This window comes from Dendropsophus ebraccatus, chromosome 1 (assembly GCF_027789765.1).
Source record: "Dendropsophus ebraccatus isolate aDenEbr1 chromosome 1, aDenEbr1.pat, whole genome shotgun sequence".
Classification (NCBI taxonomy): domain Eukaryota; kingdom Metazoa; phylum Chordata; class Amphibia; order Anura; family Hylidae; genus Dendropsophus; species Dendropsophus ebraccatus.
In genome coordinates, this window is record NC_091454.1 from 8095330 (window position 1) to 8112843 (window position 17514).

General features: G+C 46.9%; 1 protein-coding gene across 1 annotated transcript in view; it reads left to right on the forward strand.

Moving 5' to 3' along the window:
- The first annotated feature begins 2391 nt into the window (after nt 1-2391).
- The window catches only part of PKP2 (plakophilin 2), a 39259-nt gene continuing 24136 nt past the window's right edge, over nt 2392-17514 (forward strand). Inside the window, exon 1 of the mRNA XM_069965846.1 lies at nt 2392-2729. Coding sequence (XP_069821947.1) covers nt 2516-2729 — 214 coding nt within the window. The 5' untranslated portion in view covers nt 2392-2515. The remainder of the gene's footprint in view (nt 2730-17514) is intronic.

The following is a 17514-nucleotide window of genomic DNA, read 5'->3' on the forward strand; positions in this document are numbered from 1 at the left end:
GTTTTTTTTACAATGAAAACAAGGGGTCCGTGTGATTTTTTTTCTACCATTGAGTCTTTCGTTCCAATCCTTTTTTTTTTTTTCTTTAAATAGAAAACAGTTGACCCCTTTTTTTTTGTGACCATTTAAAGGGGTACTCCGGCAAAAAACATCTTTTTCTTTCAGATCAACTGGTATCAAAAAGTTATACATGTTTGTAATTTTTAATTCTAAATTTGTAAATTACTTTTGTTAAAAAAAAAAAAAAATCACCAGTCTTCCAGTACTTATCAGCTGCTGTATGTGCTGCAGGAAGTGGTGTATTCTTTCTTTTCAGTCTGCTGCCACCTCTGTCCATGTCAAGAACTGTCTAGAGCAGCAGCAAATCCCCATAGAAAACCTCTCCTGCTCTGCACAGTTCCTGACATGGACAGAGGTGGCAGCAGAGAGCACTGTGTCAGACTGGAGACAATACACCACTTCCTGCAGGACATACAGCAGCTGATAAGTACTGTAAGACTATTTTTAAGTAAATTACAAATCTGTATAACTTTTGGATGCCAGTTGAATATTTTCACCAGAGTACCCCTTTAAAACCTTTTTTTTTTTCCGTAAAAAAAGGAAGATAAACAGATACAGAGGAGACGCGGCCGTTGTTTTTGTTTGTTTATTTTCAAAATGAAGTGTGTTATGTTTAGCCTCCATAGTACTGAGCATGCCCAGAAGGCGGGGATAGACGGGGGTTCAAACCGTTTATTTACTAAACACAAACTGATCATGTGATGAAACGGTTCAATGTCAGTTTGCACGACCGTTCACGGCCATTGCGCCCACAACGTCTTTTTTTGTCCGTTTTTCCATTGACTCCCATTCTAAAAAAAGGATTAAAAAAAAAAAACGGATCAAAGTGCATTCGTTTTTTTAGTGTACGAAAATTCATGGTCGACCATGTTGTTGCCTATGTTAAAAAGACAGATGCATTTTGATCCGTTTTTTTTAGAATAGGAGTCAATGGAAAAACGGATCAAATCGGATGCACGCAAATACATCTGTTTTTTCACGTGTGTTTTTCTTTTTTGTTGTAAAAAACGGATGAAAAAAAACAGACTGCATAACTGTGTACCAGTAAGGCCGGGTTCACACTGCGTTTTTGCAATCTGTTCAATGTATCCGTTTTTTAATTGGTCACTTTTAACGGACAGAAAAACGTAGTCAACGCTATTTTTTTTGTACGTAAAAAAGAACGAACGCATGTTTCGATACGATTTTTTTCTTTTATATAATGGAAGTCAATGGAAAACGGATCCAAACGGATGACACAATTGCGTCCGTTTTTTTCTCATATAATGTATACGTTAAACGGATAGGAAAAACGCAGTGTGAACCCGGCCTAAGGGTGCTGTTACACAAAGCAATTTTCTGACGATCAACGATTAACGATAAACAAACTCAAACGACCGCTATGGCGAACGACCTGAAATTGCACGGAACGATTATCGTTGCTTATGATCGTTATTGCGTTCGTCTTGTTGTCGCCACTGCGTTCGCCTCTACTGCCAACGACTGAACGACGTCTTATTACACGCGAACAATTTGCGAACGATCAACGATAAAAATAGGTCCAGATTCTATTATACGTAAACGATTATCTTTCAGATCCGAACGATTTAACGATTTTTCAAACGATAATCGTTCCGTGTAATACCACCCTCACTGTATAGCAGTTACATAAGCCCCCCATCTATAGGCAGCTGTTTCGGCGCTGATCACCATCCCCCGGGGACAATGTCACCCGACGTGTTTCTGGTGGTCTGCTGTTTCTGCTGTAATCATCACCGTCCTCTGGGGGACAATGTCACCCGACGTGTTTCTGGTGGTCTGCTGTTTCTGCTGTAATCATCACCGTTCTCTGGGGGACAATGTCACCCGACGTGTTTCTGGTGGTCTGCTGTTTCTGCTGTAATCATCACCGTCCTCTGGGGGACAATGTCACCCGACATGTTTCTGGTGGTCTGCTGTTTCTGCTGTAATCATCACCCTCCTCTGGGGGACAATGTCACCCGACGTGTTTCTGGTGGTCTGCTGTTTCTGCTGTAATCATCACCGTCCTCTGGGGGACAATGTCACCCGACGTGTTTCTGGTGGTCTGCTGTTTCTGCTGTAATCATCACCATACTCCTCTGGTGCTGGAGCTGCTCCAAGCTGCACATAATGTGATATGTGATCTCCACAGCTGAGCCGCACCCCACCCCTCCCTAATCCTGGAGGGTCTGTGTCCTGTGCACCTCCAGCACAGTCCCCCCTTCCTCCTCCTCCTCCTGCCCAGCAGGGCCCAACCCTCAACCTGAGGGACATAACACCTCCCCTCAGCTATCTGAGGAATCCCAGGCTGGGATCCATGGTGGGAGGTGCCCTGTCAGTGAGGAAGCTGAGCAGTGGAGGTGTGTGCCTCCCAGGGTAGTAGTGTACACCAGGAGAGGCTTACAGGTGGCCGCAGTAGCTTTCTGGAGGCTGGGAGCTGATCCGCAGATCCAGAATGGCAGTCCTCGCCTCCCCCGGCCTCGAGCAGGGCTACATCAAGACCGTCCTGAGCAGGGACAACTTCATGGACCTGGACAGTTCCACCCTGGCGCTCCCCTCCGAGGACAAGCTGAGCTACAGCCGCCAGGACCTGGAGAAAGCGCGGAGGATCCAGCACCAGGTGCAGCTGACCATGGCCAGGAAGACCACCAAGAAGAGCCTGGCCAACGGTGAGTCCCCCGGCCCACCTGGGGCCGTATACGGTGGGAACGGGGTCTGGTGGAGGCGCAGAAAGCCGGACACTTTAATGGTGCGTTTACATGGAGAGAGTTATCTGACAGATTTTTGAAGCCAAAGCCATGAACAGACTATAAACACGGAACGGGTCATAAAGGAAAGACTGAGATTTCTCCTCTTTTCAAATCCATTCCTGGCTTTGGCTTCCAGATAAATCTCTCTGTGTAAACACACCATAAGCGACTGTGTATGGTCCCTTTAAGGCTATGTTCACACTTAGTGTTCTGCTCACTTCCTGGCGTGCGCCCAAAACATAGATAAAAGTGCAAATCTTTCCGTTCTGTCGTCTAGCACCACACGCGGCGGCGGTGTGAACGCTGCCCGAATCCCACCAATTTAGCACTTTGCTGCGATGATTTTTAAGCCTCCACTTCTGGGAGCCTGGAGAGTGTCAGCTCAACGTCCGTCAGCTGCCGCCGCTATCGGCCGTCACAAAAGCGGAGGTGTCGATGGCGATGACTTGTCACAGCCGGGGGTGAGGGGCCTAGGAAATCACAGGGGGGTGGGAACCAAGCGGGGGCATAAAAGAGGTTAAAACAACTAAAAAAAATAATGGGGTCTATAGTCAGCAACGCTGAAATGTGGCGATTTTGTTATTAGTTCACCTTAAAGTGAAGAAAATCCTATTATTTGTATCCGGAGAGCGTCAGCAAGTAGGCTGGCTGCTTCTGAGAGAGCTTAGGATTGCATTGTTGTATTCTGTTTATGGAATACGCATCACATGGGCTATACGCTCAAACACATTACATGCAGTCTTATGTAAATCATCATATTGTTACCTGGAAACTATCAGCAAGTAGGCTGGCTGCATCTACAAGAGCTTATATGTGCATTGTTTTATTCTGTTTATGGAATACGCATCACATGGGCTATACGCTCAAACACATTACATGCAGTCTAATGAAAATCATCATATTGTTACCTGGAAACCATCAGCAAGTAGGCTAACTGCATCTACGAGAGCTTAGAACTGCATTGTTTTATTGTTTATGGAATACGCATCACATGTCGGTTCATAAGCTCAAATGCATCCAGACAGTCTAATGAAAAGCCTCATCCTGTTCCCCGGAAACCATCAGCAAGTAGCCTGGCTACTTCTGAAAGACCTTTTATTCTATTTATGAACCAAATTGTATTGGGTATTCTAATAAACAGTAAATGGTCGATTGCTATACTCAGAAGAAGCCGGCCTACTTGCTGATGGTTTCCAGGTAACAGTATGAGGGTTTTTATTAGAGTGGTTGGATGTGTTTGTGTTTATGACCTACAAAAAAAAATGGTTAGCTCTTTTGGAACTTGCTGACAGTTTCCAGACAACAATCTTTTCTCAGAGTGTTTGGATGTGTTCGGCTTATGGAATACGTGCAAACACTTTAATGCAAAAATAATATTGTTGTATGGAAACTGTCAGCAAGTAGGCTGGCTGCTTTTAAGATCTCCTACTATTGTTTGTTATTTCTAAGGATGCTGAATGACACCTTGGCTCAAACACTGTAATGGAAATCCTCATATTGTTGTCTAGAAACTATCAGCAAGTAGGGTGATGACAGCCAAGTGGGTTCATAAACACAAATGGCAAGTCTGGTCACAGGAGGGTTACGGACTCAGTCACAGCTGGGCATCATGATGTATTCATAGTGCTAATGAACTGGCATAAAAGGAAGAGATCTGTCAACAGCAACTTGCTGATGGTTTCCAGTTATCCATAGTTCTTCTTCAGGTTGCAATGTATCGATATCGTGCCACGTGTCCCTGTAGTGGCGGCGACTACTTCTTACAGAGGCTCCGAGTTTCTGTAGGTCCGTTCACGCGTTTCGGTTATGTTACACTTACACACAATACAAACAGCTGATCTGTATACACCAACATGCTGATGGTTTCCAGGTTTAATCCTGCCGTGATTGCTGTTTAGACTGTAATATATTCAAGGTACTGATACTGAGGGTCACTATTACGGTCCTACAGTCAAATAGTGTGAACAGATCATAGGAAGCATCGCTGTTAAAAAAAATAAAAAATCTCCACTCTTCCAGTACTTATCAGCTGCTGTATGTCCTGCAGGAAGTGGTGTATTCTCTCCAGTCTGACACAATGCTCTCTGCTGCCACCTCTGTCCATGTCAGGAACTGTCCAGAGCAGCAGCAAATCCCCATAGAAAACCTCTCCTGCTCTGGACAGTTCCTGACATGGACAGAGGTGGCAGCAGAGAGCACTGTCATACACCACTTCCTGCAGGACATACAGCAGCTGATAGGTACTGCAGATTTTTAATAGAAGTAAATTACAAATCTATATAACTTTCTGGAACCAGTTAATTTTTTTTTTTTGTGAACAGCCCCTTTAAGGAATGTGAACGTTCTAAGGCCGTGGTGCAGGGATGCTGTAGGGATTATCCGTCCATTAGGTGAGCCGCTCCGGGTGATCGCCCGCCTCCGCCTCCTGACATTTCTGATTTTACAGCTTCCGGCTTCTACATAAAAAGATTTTTAAAAGGAAACTGTAATAAAGATATAATAACCAGTAACAAGGCGAATGCCAACCTGTGGCCGATAGCAAAGGGACGTTCCTGGCGGCCCCACCGGGCGGCATTCCTCTCTGATGAGGTGTATATACTGTATATAGTCATCTTATCTTATTACATTCCAAGAGGGATAGCCGGCCGGGCGGTCAGCGGAGACTGCAGGCTGTCAGGGGAGGCGGAAAGCTGGGTGAGGACCCTGGCACTGAGGGGGGGCTGCCAATATTTGCGTTTTTTTAATAATTTTTTTTTCTATTTTTTGGGGAAAGCCGGATGCCAACCAATCTCACCATCATTACATCCTTCCTTAAAGGGGGAGTTCAGCAAAAAAAAAAAAAAAAATTCAAATCAACTGGTGCCAGAGATGTGTAATTTACTTCTTTTTAAAAATCTCCAGTCTTCCGGTACTTATCAGCTGCTGTATGTCCTGCAGGAAGTGGTGTATTCTCTCCAGTCTGTCACAGTGCTCTCTGCTGCCACCTCTGTCCATGTCAGGAACTGTCCAGAGCAGCAGCAAAACCTCTCCTGCTCTGGACAGTTCCTGACATGGACAGAGGTGGCAGCAGAGAGCACTGTGTCAGACTGCAGAGAATACACCACTTCCTGCAGGACATACAGCAGCTGATAAGTACTGGAAGACTGGAGATTGTAATAGAAGTAAATTGCAAATCCCTGGCACCAGTTAATTTTTGCTGAACTACCCCTTTAAGCAACCTTCCTTCCTTAAAGGAACCCTTTAAAGGCGGCATCCTACCATATGATCCAAAGCAGTCTGATAACGGGGGTCCGGCTTTGGAGCATCGCGCCCCCCCCCCACCACCACCACCACCACCGTGATCTTGAGCATAGGCAGCTCTGGCAGCTCCCATAGAGAATAAGTAGAGCAGGCACGGCCATTGTTGTGTGCTGACAGGAGGCTCGGCTCCCCACTGTTGTGTGCTGACAGGAGGCTCGGCTCCCCACTGTTGTGTGCTGACAGGAGGCTCGGCTCCCCACTGTTGTGTGCTGACAGGAGGCTCGGCTCCCCACTGTTGTGTGCTGACAGGAGGCTCGGCTCCCCATTGTTGTGTGCTGACAGGGGGCTCGGCTCCCCATTGTTGTGTGCTGACAGGAGGCTTGGCTCCCCATTGTTGTGTGCTGACAGGGGGCTCGGCTCCCCACTGTTGTGTGCTGACAGGAGGCTCGGCTCCCCACTGTTGTGTGCTGACAGGGGGCTCGGCTCCCCATTGTTGTGTGCTGACAGGAGGCTCGGCTCCCCATTGTTTAGACTGCGGGGTCTTAGCGGCCCCCTCCCCTGGGATTAGACCCGTTCTGTGGATAAGTCCTGATGGTTGGACAACCCCTTACAATGTATGGTATGAGTGGTGGTCGCATGACTAGCTGCTCCATTCAGGATGAAGACTGTCAGCCCCCCCCCCCCCCCCCATCCTCAAGACCCCGCAACCTGACCCTTATCCTGAGGAGAACTGTTCTCAATATGAGACGTCCCGGACGTTTTTCACTATCGCTCATTCAGCCGAAAATCAGTCCGTGTAAAAGCGTCTTCTGTGCGGCCGTAAAGCCCCTATTACACCGGATGATGTGGAGAGCTGTCAGGTCCGCGGGAAGGATCGGCCTCCTGGTTCTCCTAGATAGATGATGTAGAGAAGGATCGGCCTCCGGGTTCTCCTAGATAGATGATGTAGAGAAGAGAAGGATCGGCCTCCTGGTTCTCCTAGATAGATGATGTAGAGAAGGATCGGCCTCCTGGTTCTCCCCCCATAGATGATGTAGACAAGAGAAGGATCGGCCTCCTGGTTCTCCTAGATAGATGATGTAGGGAAGAGAAGGATCGGCCTCCTGGTTCTCCTAGATAGATGATGTAGAGAAGGATCGGCCTCCTGGTTCTCCTAGATAGATGATGTAGGGAAGAGAAGGATCGGCCTCCTGGTTCTCCTAGATAGATGATGTAGAGAAGGATCGGCCTCCTGGTTCTCCTAGATAGATGATGTAGAGAAGGATCGGCCTCCTGGTTCTCCCCCCATAGATGATGTAGAGAAGGATCGGCCTCCTGGTTCTCCTAGATAGATGAAGTAGAGAAGAGAAGGATCGGCCTCCTGGTTCTCCTAGATAGATGATGTAGAGAAGAGAAGGATCGGCCTTCTGGTTCTCCTAGATAGATGATGTAGAGAAGGATCGGCCTCCGGGTTCTCCTAGATAGATGATGTAGAGAAGAGAAGGATCGGTCTCCTGGTTCTCCTAGATAGATGATGTAGAGAAGAGAAGGATCGGCCTCCTGGTTCTCTCTCCATAGATGATGTAGAGAAGAGAAGGATCGGCCTCCTGGTTCTCTCTCCATAGATGATGTAGAGAAGAGAAGGATCGGCCTCCTGGTTCTCCTAGATAGATGATGTAGAGAAGAGAAGGATCGGCCTCCTGGTTCTCCTAGATAGATGATGTAGAGAAGGATCAGCCTCCTGGTTCTCCTAGATAGATGATGTAGAGAAGGATCGGCCTCCGGGTTCTCCTAGATAGATGATGTAGAGAAGGATCAGCCTCCTGGTTCTCTCTCCATAGATGATGTAGAGAAGGATCGGCCTCCTGGTTCTCCTAGATAGATGATGTAGAGAAGGATCGGCCTCCTGGTTCTCCTAGATAGATGATGTAGAGAAGGATCGGCCTCCTGGTTCTCCTAGATAGATGATGTAGAGAAGAGAAGGATCGGCCTCCTGGTTCTCCTAGATAGATGATATAGAGAAGAGAAGGATCGGCCTCCTGGTTCTCTCTCCATAGATGATATAGAGAAGAGAAGGATCGGCCTCCTGGTTCTCCCCCCATAGATGATGTAGAGAAGGATCGGCCTCCTGGTTCTCTCTCCTAGATAGATGATGTAGAGAAGGATCGGCCTCCTGGTTCTCCCCCCATAGATGATGTAGAGAAGGATCGGCCTCCTGGTTCTCTCTCCTAGATAGATGATGTAGAGAAGAGAAGGATCGGCCTCCTGGTTCTCTCTCCTAGATAGATGATGTAGGGAAGGATCGGCCTCCTGGTTCTCCTAGATAGATGATATAGAGAAGAGAAGGATCAGCCTCCTGGTTCTCCTAGATAGATGATGTAGAGAAGGATCGGCCTCCTGGTTCTCCTAGATAGATGATGTAGAGAAGAGAAGGATCGGCCTCCTGGTTCTCCTAGATAGATGATATAGAGAAGAGAAGGATCGGCCTCCTGGTTCTCTCTCCATAGATGATATAGAGAAGAGAAGGATCGGCCTCCTGGTTCTCCCCCCATAGATGATGTAGAGAAGGATCGGCCTCCTGGTTCTCTCTCCTAGATAGATGATGTAGAGAAGAGAAGGATCGGCCTCCTGGTTCTCTCTCCTAGATAGATGATGTAGGGAAGGATCGGCCTCCTGGTTCTCCTAGATAGATGATGTAGAGAAGAGAAGGATCAGCCTCCTGGTTCTCCTAGATAGATGATGTAGAGAAGAGAAGGATCGGCCTCCTGGTTCTCCTAGATAGATGATGTAGAGAAGAGAAGGATCGGCCTCCTGGTTCTCCTAGATAGATGATGTAGAGAAGAGAAGGATCGGCCTCCTGGTTCTACTAGATAGATGATATAGAGAAGGATCGGCCTCCTGGTTCTCCTAGATAGATGTAGAGAAGGATCGGCCTCCTGGTTCTCCTAGATAGATGATGTAGAGAAGGATCGGCCTCCTGGTTCTCCTAGATAGATGATGTAGGGAAGAGAAGGATCATCCAATGATGAAGTATTGGATGTGTCCATTTCACTAAGCCTGATCCTTTTGTTCTCAGAGGAGATAAGCCACCTCCAGAGGCGTCCGGCATTAGCTCCCCTCTCAGAACACGTGTGCTCAGTCTTATGGTGGTCAGGAGAGATGGCGGCCATGTGAAGTGTGAGGACATAGAAAGTGTAAGAGTCATACGTTGCTTTACAGTTTGTAGGGGGTGTTGCGGAGGGTGGTCTGATCTGTAGGGGTGGTGGTGGTGATGGGGGGCGGGTCTGGTTTGTAGGGGTGTTTGGGGCGATTAGGCGGGGGGTAGGGGCACATTCCTCTGATGAATCCCACATTCTTCTCTTGAACTTCTCCCTGACCTCTGGGCCCGGTGCTGCCATGCTCGGCCAGGCCATCATGCGTCATACTGGGGTGTGGGATGAGAAGTCCTGAGTGGTCTCCACCATAAATAACACCATGTGACAGTACAGAGGGGCCGCGCTGGGGTCAGGCCGGGGGCTCCTCAGATAAGGGGTCTTACAGTAATGGAACGCACATTGCCCAGAATAAACAGGGCAGCACTTGGGGATGGTCACTGGTTTCCGTCAAGTAATCTGACAGATGCCACAACCTGGGGGTCATGGTAGAGGCCGCGGGGAAAGTGACCAAGAATTCAATGGAGATAAAAACAAATAATAAAAAAACATAATACAGCAGAACAGAGTATTTCAGGAGATGCGTAAGCTGATATTATAGGGGTAGAAACTTAGATGGACGATGTTAGTGAGGACAGGTCAGATATGATGTGAGAAGACGAGAGGGAATCTCAGCTTCTAGGTTATATAGTGGGAGGGCAGGGTTATCCCGCAGCACAGAGTATTTCAGGAGGAATGGGATAGCTATGTAGGGATGGTTGAGGACAGGGTGCGTGAGATATGATGTGAGGAGATGAGGGAATCTCAGCTTCTAGGTTATATAGTGGGAGGGCAGGGTTATCCCGCAGCACAGAGTATTTCAGGAGAAGAGTGGGATAGCTATGTAGGGATGGGTGAGGACAGGTCAGACATGATGTGAGGAGACGAGGAGCTTCATGGTTATCTATTGGGAGGGTAGGGTCTTCCCACAGCACAGAGTATTTCAGGAAGTAACGCGTTGTCCACCCCGTGATGTTGGTGAGCAGCGTATGAGCGATGTGCTATGATAGAAGATAAAGAATGGTGGTGAGTCTCACCTGAGCCTTACAGGTCCACAGCAGCACAGAGGAATTCAAGGCAGGCTGTCCTCATGGGGAGCTGTGATGTGGGAGAGGACAGGGCGGCATGTGAGGAGAAGAATGGATAGATTGCAGGAGGAAGCAGCACAGAGCATTTCAGGAAGTGGACAGTGCCTCGTAGTGATATGGAAAGGAGAACTGGGGGTTCACAGCAGCACAGAGGAGTTCAGCCGGTGCTGGTCTGGAAGTGAACGGTGACTTATTCTCCTTATGTGATGAGTAACGAGGAGGCTGCATATGAGGAGGTGACTAGACACGTTATATAATGGGTCCACAGCAGCACAGAGGATTTCAGAAGAGGCATGTGCTGGTCTGGAAGTGAGTGGTGAGGACTGAGGAGGGGACTAGAGACACGTAAGAAACCTTGGCTCTCCAGCTGTGGCAAAACTAAAACTAAAGCTTTGGCTGTCCAGGCATGATGGGAGTTGTAGCTTTGCCTTACACTATGGGTCCACAGCAGCACAGAGGATGTCAGCTCTGCGCTGTGATGGCCAGGTGGCCTGCTGTCACTGTACACGAGTCCTCACTACCAGCACATTCCTGCTGAAGGAGAGATCCGCTGAGCTCAGCAGAATCCTGCCCGGTCGGTCGGTTGTCACTGACTGCTCCATCTCCTTCCAGACAGGAAGCGACATCTCCCAAACATACGGCCTTACATCTCCCTATCTCTTAGCTGCCACCCCCATGCTTTACCCTGCAGCTCCCATCCTGAGGCTAGGCCTGGAGATTACTAGAGGATCCCTGGGAATTCCTGATCAGATGACGGATTAGATACGATTAGATACCAGCGAGATGGAGATTCCTGCGCTGATGAGTATCACCGGGGGCGGCCGCTCTCCCGCCGACAACTCTCTAATGTTTTCTCGGAAACTTCTCATTCTGTTGAGGGATCGGAGCCAAAGTCAACAAGAACGACTTATCCTATTTATATAGATGGCTGCCCTGCTGAGTTAAAGGGGTTGTCTTGTTTATACTGAATCTGTAGGGGGGATCCCCTCCGCATCTTTTGTCTATAGCGGTTACAAAGAGCGCCTCCTGCTCTGGAGGACCCGTCCTGTCCTCCATTACATGGGAGATTTATCAAACATGGTGTAAAGTGAAACTGCCTCAGTTGCCCCTAGCAACCAATCAGATTCCACCTTTCATTTTCCAAAGAGTCTGTGAGGAATGAAAGGTGGAATCTGATTGGTTGCTAGGGGCAACTGGGACAGTTTCACTTTACACCATGTTTGATAAATCTCCCCCACTGATGTGAATGGACACTGTGTAATACTTCATTTCCCCAGAGGTGGCGCTGCAGGGAATTGAACACTTGCTGCCAGGTGACCGTCTAATTAAAGTCTGACAGAAGTATTATGGGAGGTCTAATGTCCCGAACGCGGAATGTTTAGAATCAAGCATCACTACTCTGAGAATTATTAGTGTGGCGGCATGACCCCCATCCCGCTGCTCAGTTCTGACAACTAGGCTAGGGGATAACTTTTTCAAATGGGAAAACCACTTTCAGTGGAGACCCCCTTTAAAGTGTTTGCACTTTTGAGTTGTCAACTGGTTTCAGAAAGTTATATACATTTGTAAATTACTCTTATTTAAAAATCTTCTGTCTTCCAGTACTTATCAGCTGCTGGATGTCCTGCAGGAAGTGGTGTATTCCTTCCAGTCTGACACAGTGCTCTCTGCTGCCACCTCTGTCCATGTCAGGAACTGTCCAGAGCAGGAGAGGTTTTCTATGGGGATTTGCTGCTGCTCTGGACAGTTACTGACATGGACAGAGGTGGCAGCAGAGAGCACTGTGTCAGACTGGAGAGAATACACCACTTCCTGCAGGACATACAGCAGCTGATAAGTATTGGAAGACTGGAGATTTTTTTTTTTTAAATAGAAGTAAATTACAAATCTTTATAACTTTCTAAAACCAGTTGATTTGAAGGGAAAAAAAACAAACTTTTTTTTTTTCTGGAGTTCCCCCTTTAAGAAGGAAAACTTTATTAAACAGGTAATGATAGCAGCATGCCTCTACATAGGGGCTTCCCTCTCCTCCACATAGTGCCCACAGTGCCGGACCCTCTGAGTAACGGCCACTTTTGTAACCACAATGGTAATAGACCAGAGAACCAACATGTCAGCTTCGAGGGGGTGGGAGCAGAGATCTAACTGAAATACCTCTAAATTATTTGAACGTGATAAAGTCTGTAGCTTTGAACCTTGTCTTTGTGTCTGTGTTCTTCCTCTTTGTGGTATAGTTACCAGCCTGACCAGACAAGTTCTTCTCCGGCAGCAGCAGCAGCATGGCCCTCAGCGATGTATAATTTAGATTTATTCTCTGATACATTCCTCTCCGCGCTGCCTTCATAGATTATTACCGTTGCACGACTTCTCCGGAATTAAACCGCGCTTTGAACTCGACAATCATTTTGAATGTAAACCTGAAGAAGTCGACACACCCAGAGCTACGTCCTATCTACCACGGCTCCCAGCGACTGTGGCTGTTCTGCCGTCTGCTTGATATTTGTATAGTATTTGAATTTTATATCTATGTACGGGCTGTGTCAATATTGAATCGGGGATCATGTGACCAGCGGCGGACACACTTTTAAAGGATCGGTCGATCACTTCTCACACCCAAGCACGTCATCCTGACTGCTAACAGTCCACTTTTCTCATACAGGACGTAGATTTATGCGTCGGCCTGCGACTTTGACGTGAATTTTTTTTTTTTTGTCAAAGTTGTATTGACTATAGTTGCGTTGCGAACATTGATGGAAACGGGATAGACATGACTCCCTTTCTCAACGATAGTCCTGCTTCTCCTCTTAGTATAATACCTATGACATAAAGACTAGTGATGAGCGAACGTCAGATACGTGTCCAGGTTTTGGCCGAACCAAAACACTCGGCATTCAACTCGCGGTGTCTGGAGAAGTTGGATGCCACCCTAGACCCATAGGCTGTATCTATATTTTCCTTGCACCCCCTAGGGCATCATGCAACTTCTCCAGGTGTCGGGAGTTGAATGCCAAGTGTTTGGATTAGGCCCAAACGCGAACCCAAAGTGGCCACACCCCGACAACTTTATGGTGTACACTCAGACTAGGAAAACGTGTGTGGGGGGGGGGGGGGGGAGGGGGGGGTGACCTATAATGGTTTCCTTTGTCGTATGGACCAAGTTAAAATAGAACATTTTGACCAGAATGGCTCCGAATTACCCATCAAAAATCTAGGCGATCATTGGATCAGCAGTTGGTCTATCACTCGGCTTTCTTCGAAACTGATACCTCTAAGAAGAAACTTGACTGTTCAGAATTGGCTGCTTACTCACGATGAGCTGTTTGTATTGGCAGGGCGAGCAGGGAAATTCACTTTGTCATGCAGGAAGCCTGCGGGGCTGCTTACCAATAACTATAAAAAACGATATGATAAATCACCGGCGAGTAGTAAGATAGTATAAAATCATGACTTTAAGACCTTGTCGCTCTTCGCAGCAGCAGTAAATCAGCGAGAAATGTCAAGTAAACTTCTGACACAAAGGAACTTCTAAGAAAACGTGAAGTCTGCACGGACGTGACCCAGATTTTCCCAGCATGGGGTCACTGAAACTCCTTGAAGCGTAAGATACAGCAATATTTACGTCTCGTATCTAAGATCCATGCCGGGTGAGGGAGCGAGGTCGGGCCCCATTGTGGTGCCTAAATGTGCTCTTCAAAGTGCCGCCCTCTCGCCATGAGCTTGAGGTTTCCTACTTTTGTTACAGTGCAGTTATTTTTTTGGGGCCACTCCCCAGTATTCTGCGGGCGACAGTAGATTTTTAGGGCGTAAAAACCATAACATACATTTTTCATGTGTCTTTTTTTTTTTTCTTTTTTTTTCCCCACCTAGTCATGAGATTCTGAATCAATCACATTCCCTTAACTCCCAAACACTGACATTTGGACACAAAGAAAAGTCGTGAAATGAAGGAAATTACAGGGTCGGTAGACTTAATGACTTAAAAATGACAAAATATTAAAAACATCTCGATTTATTCAGTATAGAGTATCAACGCCACCCGCAGATATACACGCACGTACACTCCTTGGCAGTGAGGCTGCTAATATTGTCTGATGGATTGTTTGCCACGCTAAATGCACTGGCACCTAAATAGTTAAAGGGAATCTGTCACTAGGTTTATTCCGACTTAAATGAGGGCAGCATAAACTAGTGATATAAATGCTAAACAGATCGGTGTATAACTTATACAATTTTGTTCAGCTGTTCCCCTAATATGCAGGAGAATAGGATTCTTGCCACACCCCTCTCGCCGCCCTCCAGCTGCTGATTGACAGGTGACTGCCTATACACAGCATGGAAAGTTAACTGCTGGTGGGCAGAGTTTGCTGCTGCTCATGAATATCCAGGACTACTTTACTGTCCATGTTATTCAGGAGGAGATTTCTGGATCAGCTGCACAGAACAAAGTAAATTATACATTGTTCTGTTTAGTTTTTCTGTTACTAGTTTATTACCCTGAGATAGGACGGCATAAACCTACTGACAGTATCTTTAACATCGCTGCTGGCAGCTCCCTTTTCAATTCCGAACCAATAATAATCTGGATATGCTTGGTGAGAAATGATCCTTCCCTCTGTAGGGTTGTCCTCTGTGCACCTGGTGTCATTCCAGTTCATCATCGGTCTCCCAATTAGTGTTGAGCAAACTTCGGAAAAGAGGTCGGGTTCGCTCATGTGGCCAAGCCCGAACGGTTGGCATCCAACTTCTCCGAACGTCTGGAGCAAATGCCGGCCATGTGGCTAAACCCGGACACTTTTCTGAAGCTGTCTCAATGCTACTCCCAGTCCCTACAACAAACAACATGGACCTGGACTAGGCTTGACCCCGTAGTTGCTGTATTGATAATCATTCATTTTACATGATAGGTTCTTTGTCAAACCTAACTGTAGATAGAATATCTAGTTCAACGTCTTTGGAATCCATTGTTCCTTTGAAGACAAGAATCACTTGTGACATCTGGTGCCCCCCAACCCCCTTTGTTTTAATTAGCTGAGCAGAAGTCTCGTGGCCATCATCTGTCTAATGTCCATGGTGGGACAGGATGGCCGTGGCCACTTTGTCTCGGCCACCCAAAGGTGGTTGTCCCCATTGGGTAAATGTCAGCTGAACCTGCCAAACATGGACTTGTATGGGGGCATTTTGACCATCATCTTTCTAAAGCAGTCAATACGTTTGAGAGCCAACAGTTCTCTCCTCCGAGCCCCAATCCAAATACGAATCCATCTCCTGCACCACTTGTTCATCTCCATTATATACTGGCACTATACAACGGCCTTTGGCAAGAGAACCCTTTATTTGTAATTCTCTTTTGCCTTGATAGAGGCCACATTGGCCAAAACGTTGCCGTTGTCTATTGCCAATGTTCTTGTGGAATCCGTAATAGAGGGATTTATCTCATGAAGGTTGATCTTGTGCCTTGGACTCTTCATGTATCTTCTAAACCCCAATGCACAAGCCAGGTTGGCTTGACCAAGCAAGTGTTTCGGCTGAGAAGAGGGAAGTAAATGACTGATCACTGGGCTGATAATTTTGGTTAATAATCACCCCATGTGAAAGGGGCTTTGGTTGCACTTGTTCTTTTTATTTGTCTTGTCAATCCCTGTAATGCTCTTATATACTTACCATAGATAAGAAGCTCTATACATCTCTCTGGATAAACACTATACAGGTAGATAAGAGCCTGTAGACCTAAGGGGATGGGGATTACAGGATTACTGCTCCACTTACGGTGGGAAGACTATAAGGCCAAATAGTTGCGCTGGTGGCCATACAATAAGTCCTATAGTTGTAGAGCAGGATACGCACAAGTGTTTTTGGGCTAAGGGCCATATTGTCATGGACCGTAAGTAATATGTCGGTAAGGTTGCTGCCCAATTGTCTAAACAGGTGGATATCGCCCTGTATGATGGACCCAACAATCAGCTGGCAGACAAAAAGTTTTGACAGGTTAAAAATCTTTTGTTGACCTTCCATCTCCCTGAGTAATCTGGGCTTTTTACATGTCCCGGTTATTGTCTGGGCCGGGCTACACTAATAGCTGCAGGATTATTCAGGTGGCTCTCGACATCCATCATTCATCGGACGAACATCCCATATTACGCAGACAGACGGGTGGCTAACAAATGAGGATTTTTTAACTTGTCGAAACTATGTGGTAAAATACTTGTTCACCAGTTGATATATAGGATGGTATCCACCTGTTGCCATATGTAATACGGCCCTTACCCTAAAGGTGGCTATACACAATATAAAATGTCAGCTGAACCTCCCAAATGTCTCAGGGCTTTAGAAATTATGGCTGCCAGCCAAAAAGCCTTTGACCAAGAACTATGTAGAGCTGTTTGTAGAATACAGATAACCTTGTTTGGCCAACAAGGTCTCTTTTCCTTCCAAACCCCAGTGCATGGTTGGCTCAACCAAGCATGTATGGGTTCTGAATGAGGAGGGGTGTTTAACATGGACCATTTGGCCAGTGAACTATCAGAGGGAAGCCACCTCTCCCAACCCCCGTCATCCCAATCCAAAGACCATGCCACCCGTCTTGTCTACAGATGATCAGGCAGTGGCAATATTGACCTGAGGAGGAGGTCTTTAGCTACCCCTGGTTCCCATACTGCTTTACTGATGTTGTGAGATCTTCCTGTCTCCATCTACCAGTTGGAGATGTAGACCAGCCATAGTTGTGATACTAAAGTAAGAAAATATGTAGATAAGATAGCCTTTATGGTTTAAATAGGGGGGACGGGATGGGGTATAAGACACTAAATTTCGGAGAATAACTTAGTCCTGTGATTGCTTCCTCAAGAGAATAACCAGATCTTCAACTTCCCGAAATCCTTGAACTTGTAAAAAGATATGGGAGAACTTGTTCCAGTCATGACCGGTGTGTCTCAGGTTATCAGCCAAATCCGTCCTTAAAACCTTTCATACAAGATAATAGGCCTTGTCGAGAATGTCAAGTGCTCTCCATCCAGACCCGTCAGACTGCTGGTACCTACAGACGCCGGGGCTGGGGTGTTGTGTAATACGCTGGTACCTACAGAAGCCGGGGGGGGGGGTGTAATACGCTGGTACCTACAGACACCGGGGCGAGGGGGTTGTGTAATACGCTGGTACCTTCAGAAGCCGGGCGAGGGGGGGGGGGGGTGTAATACGCTGGTACCTACA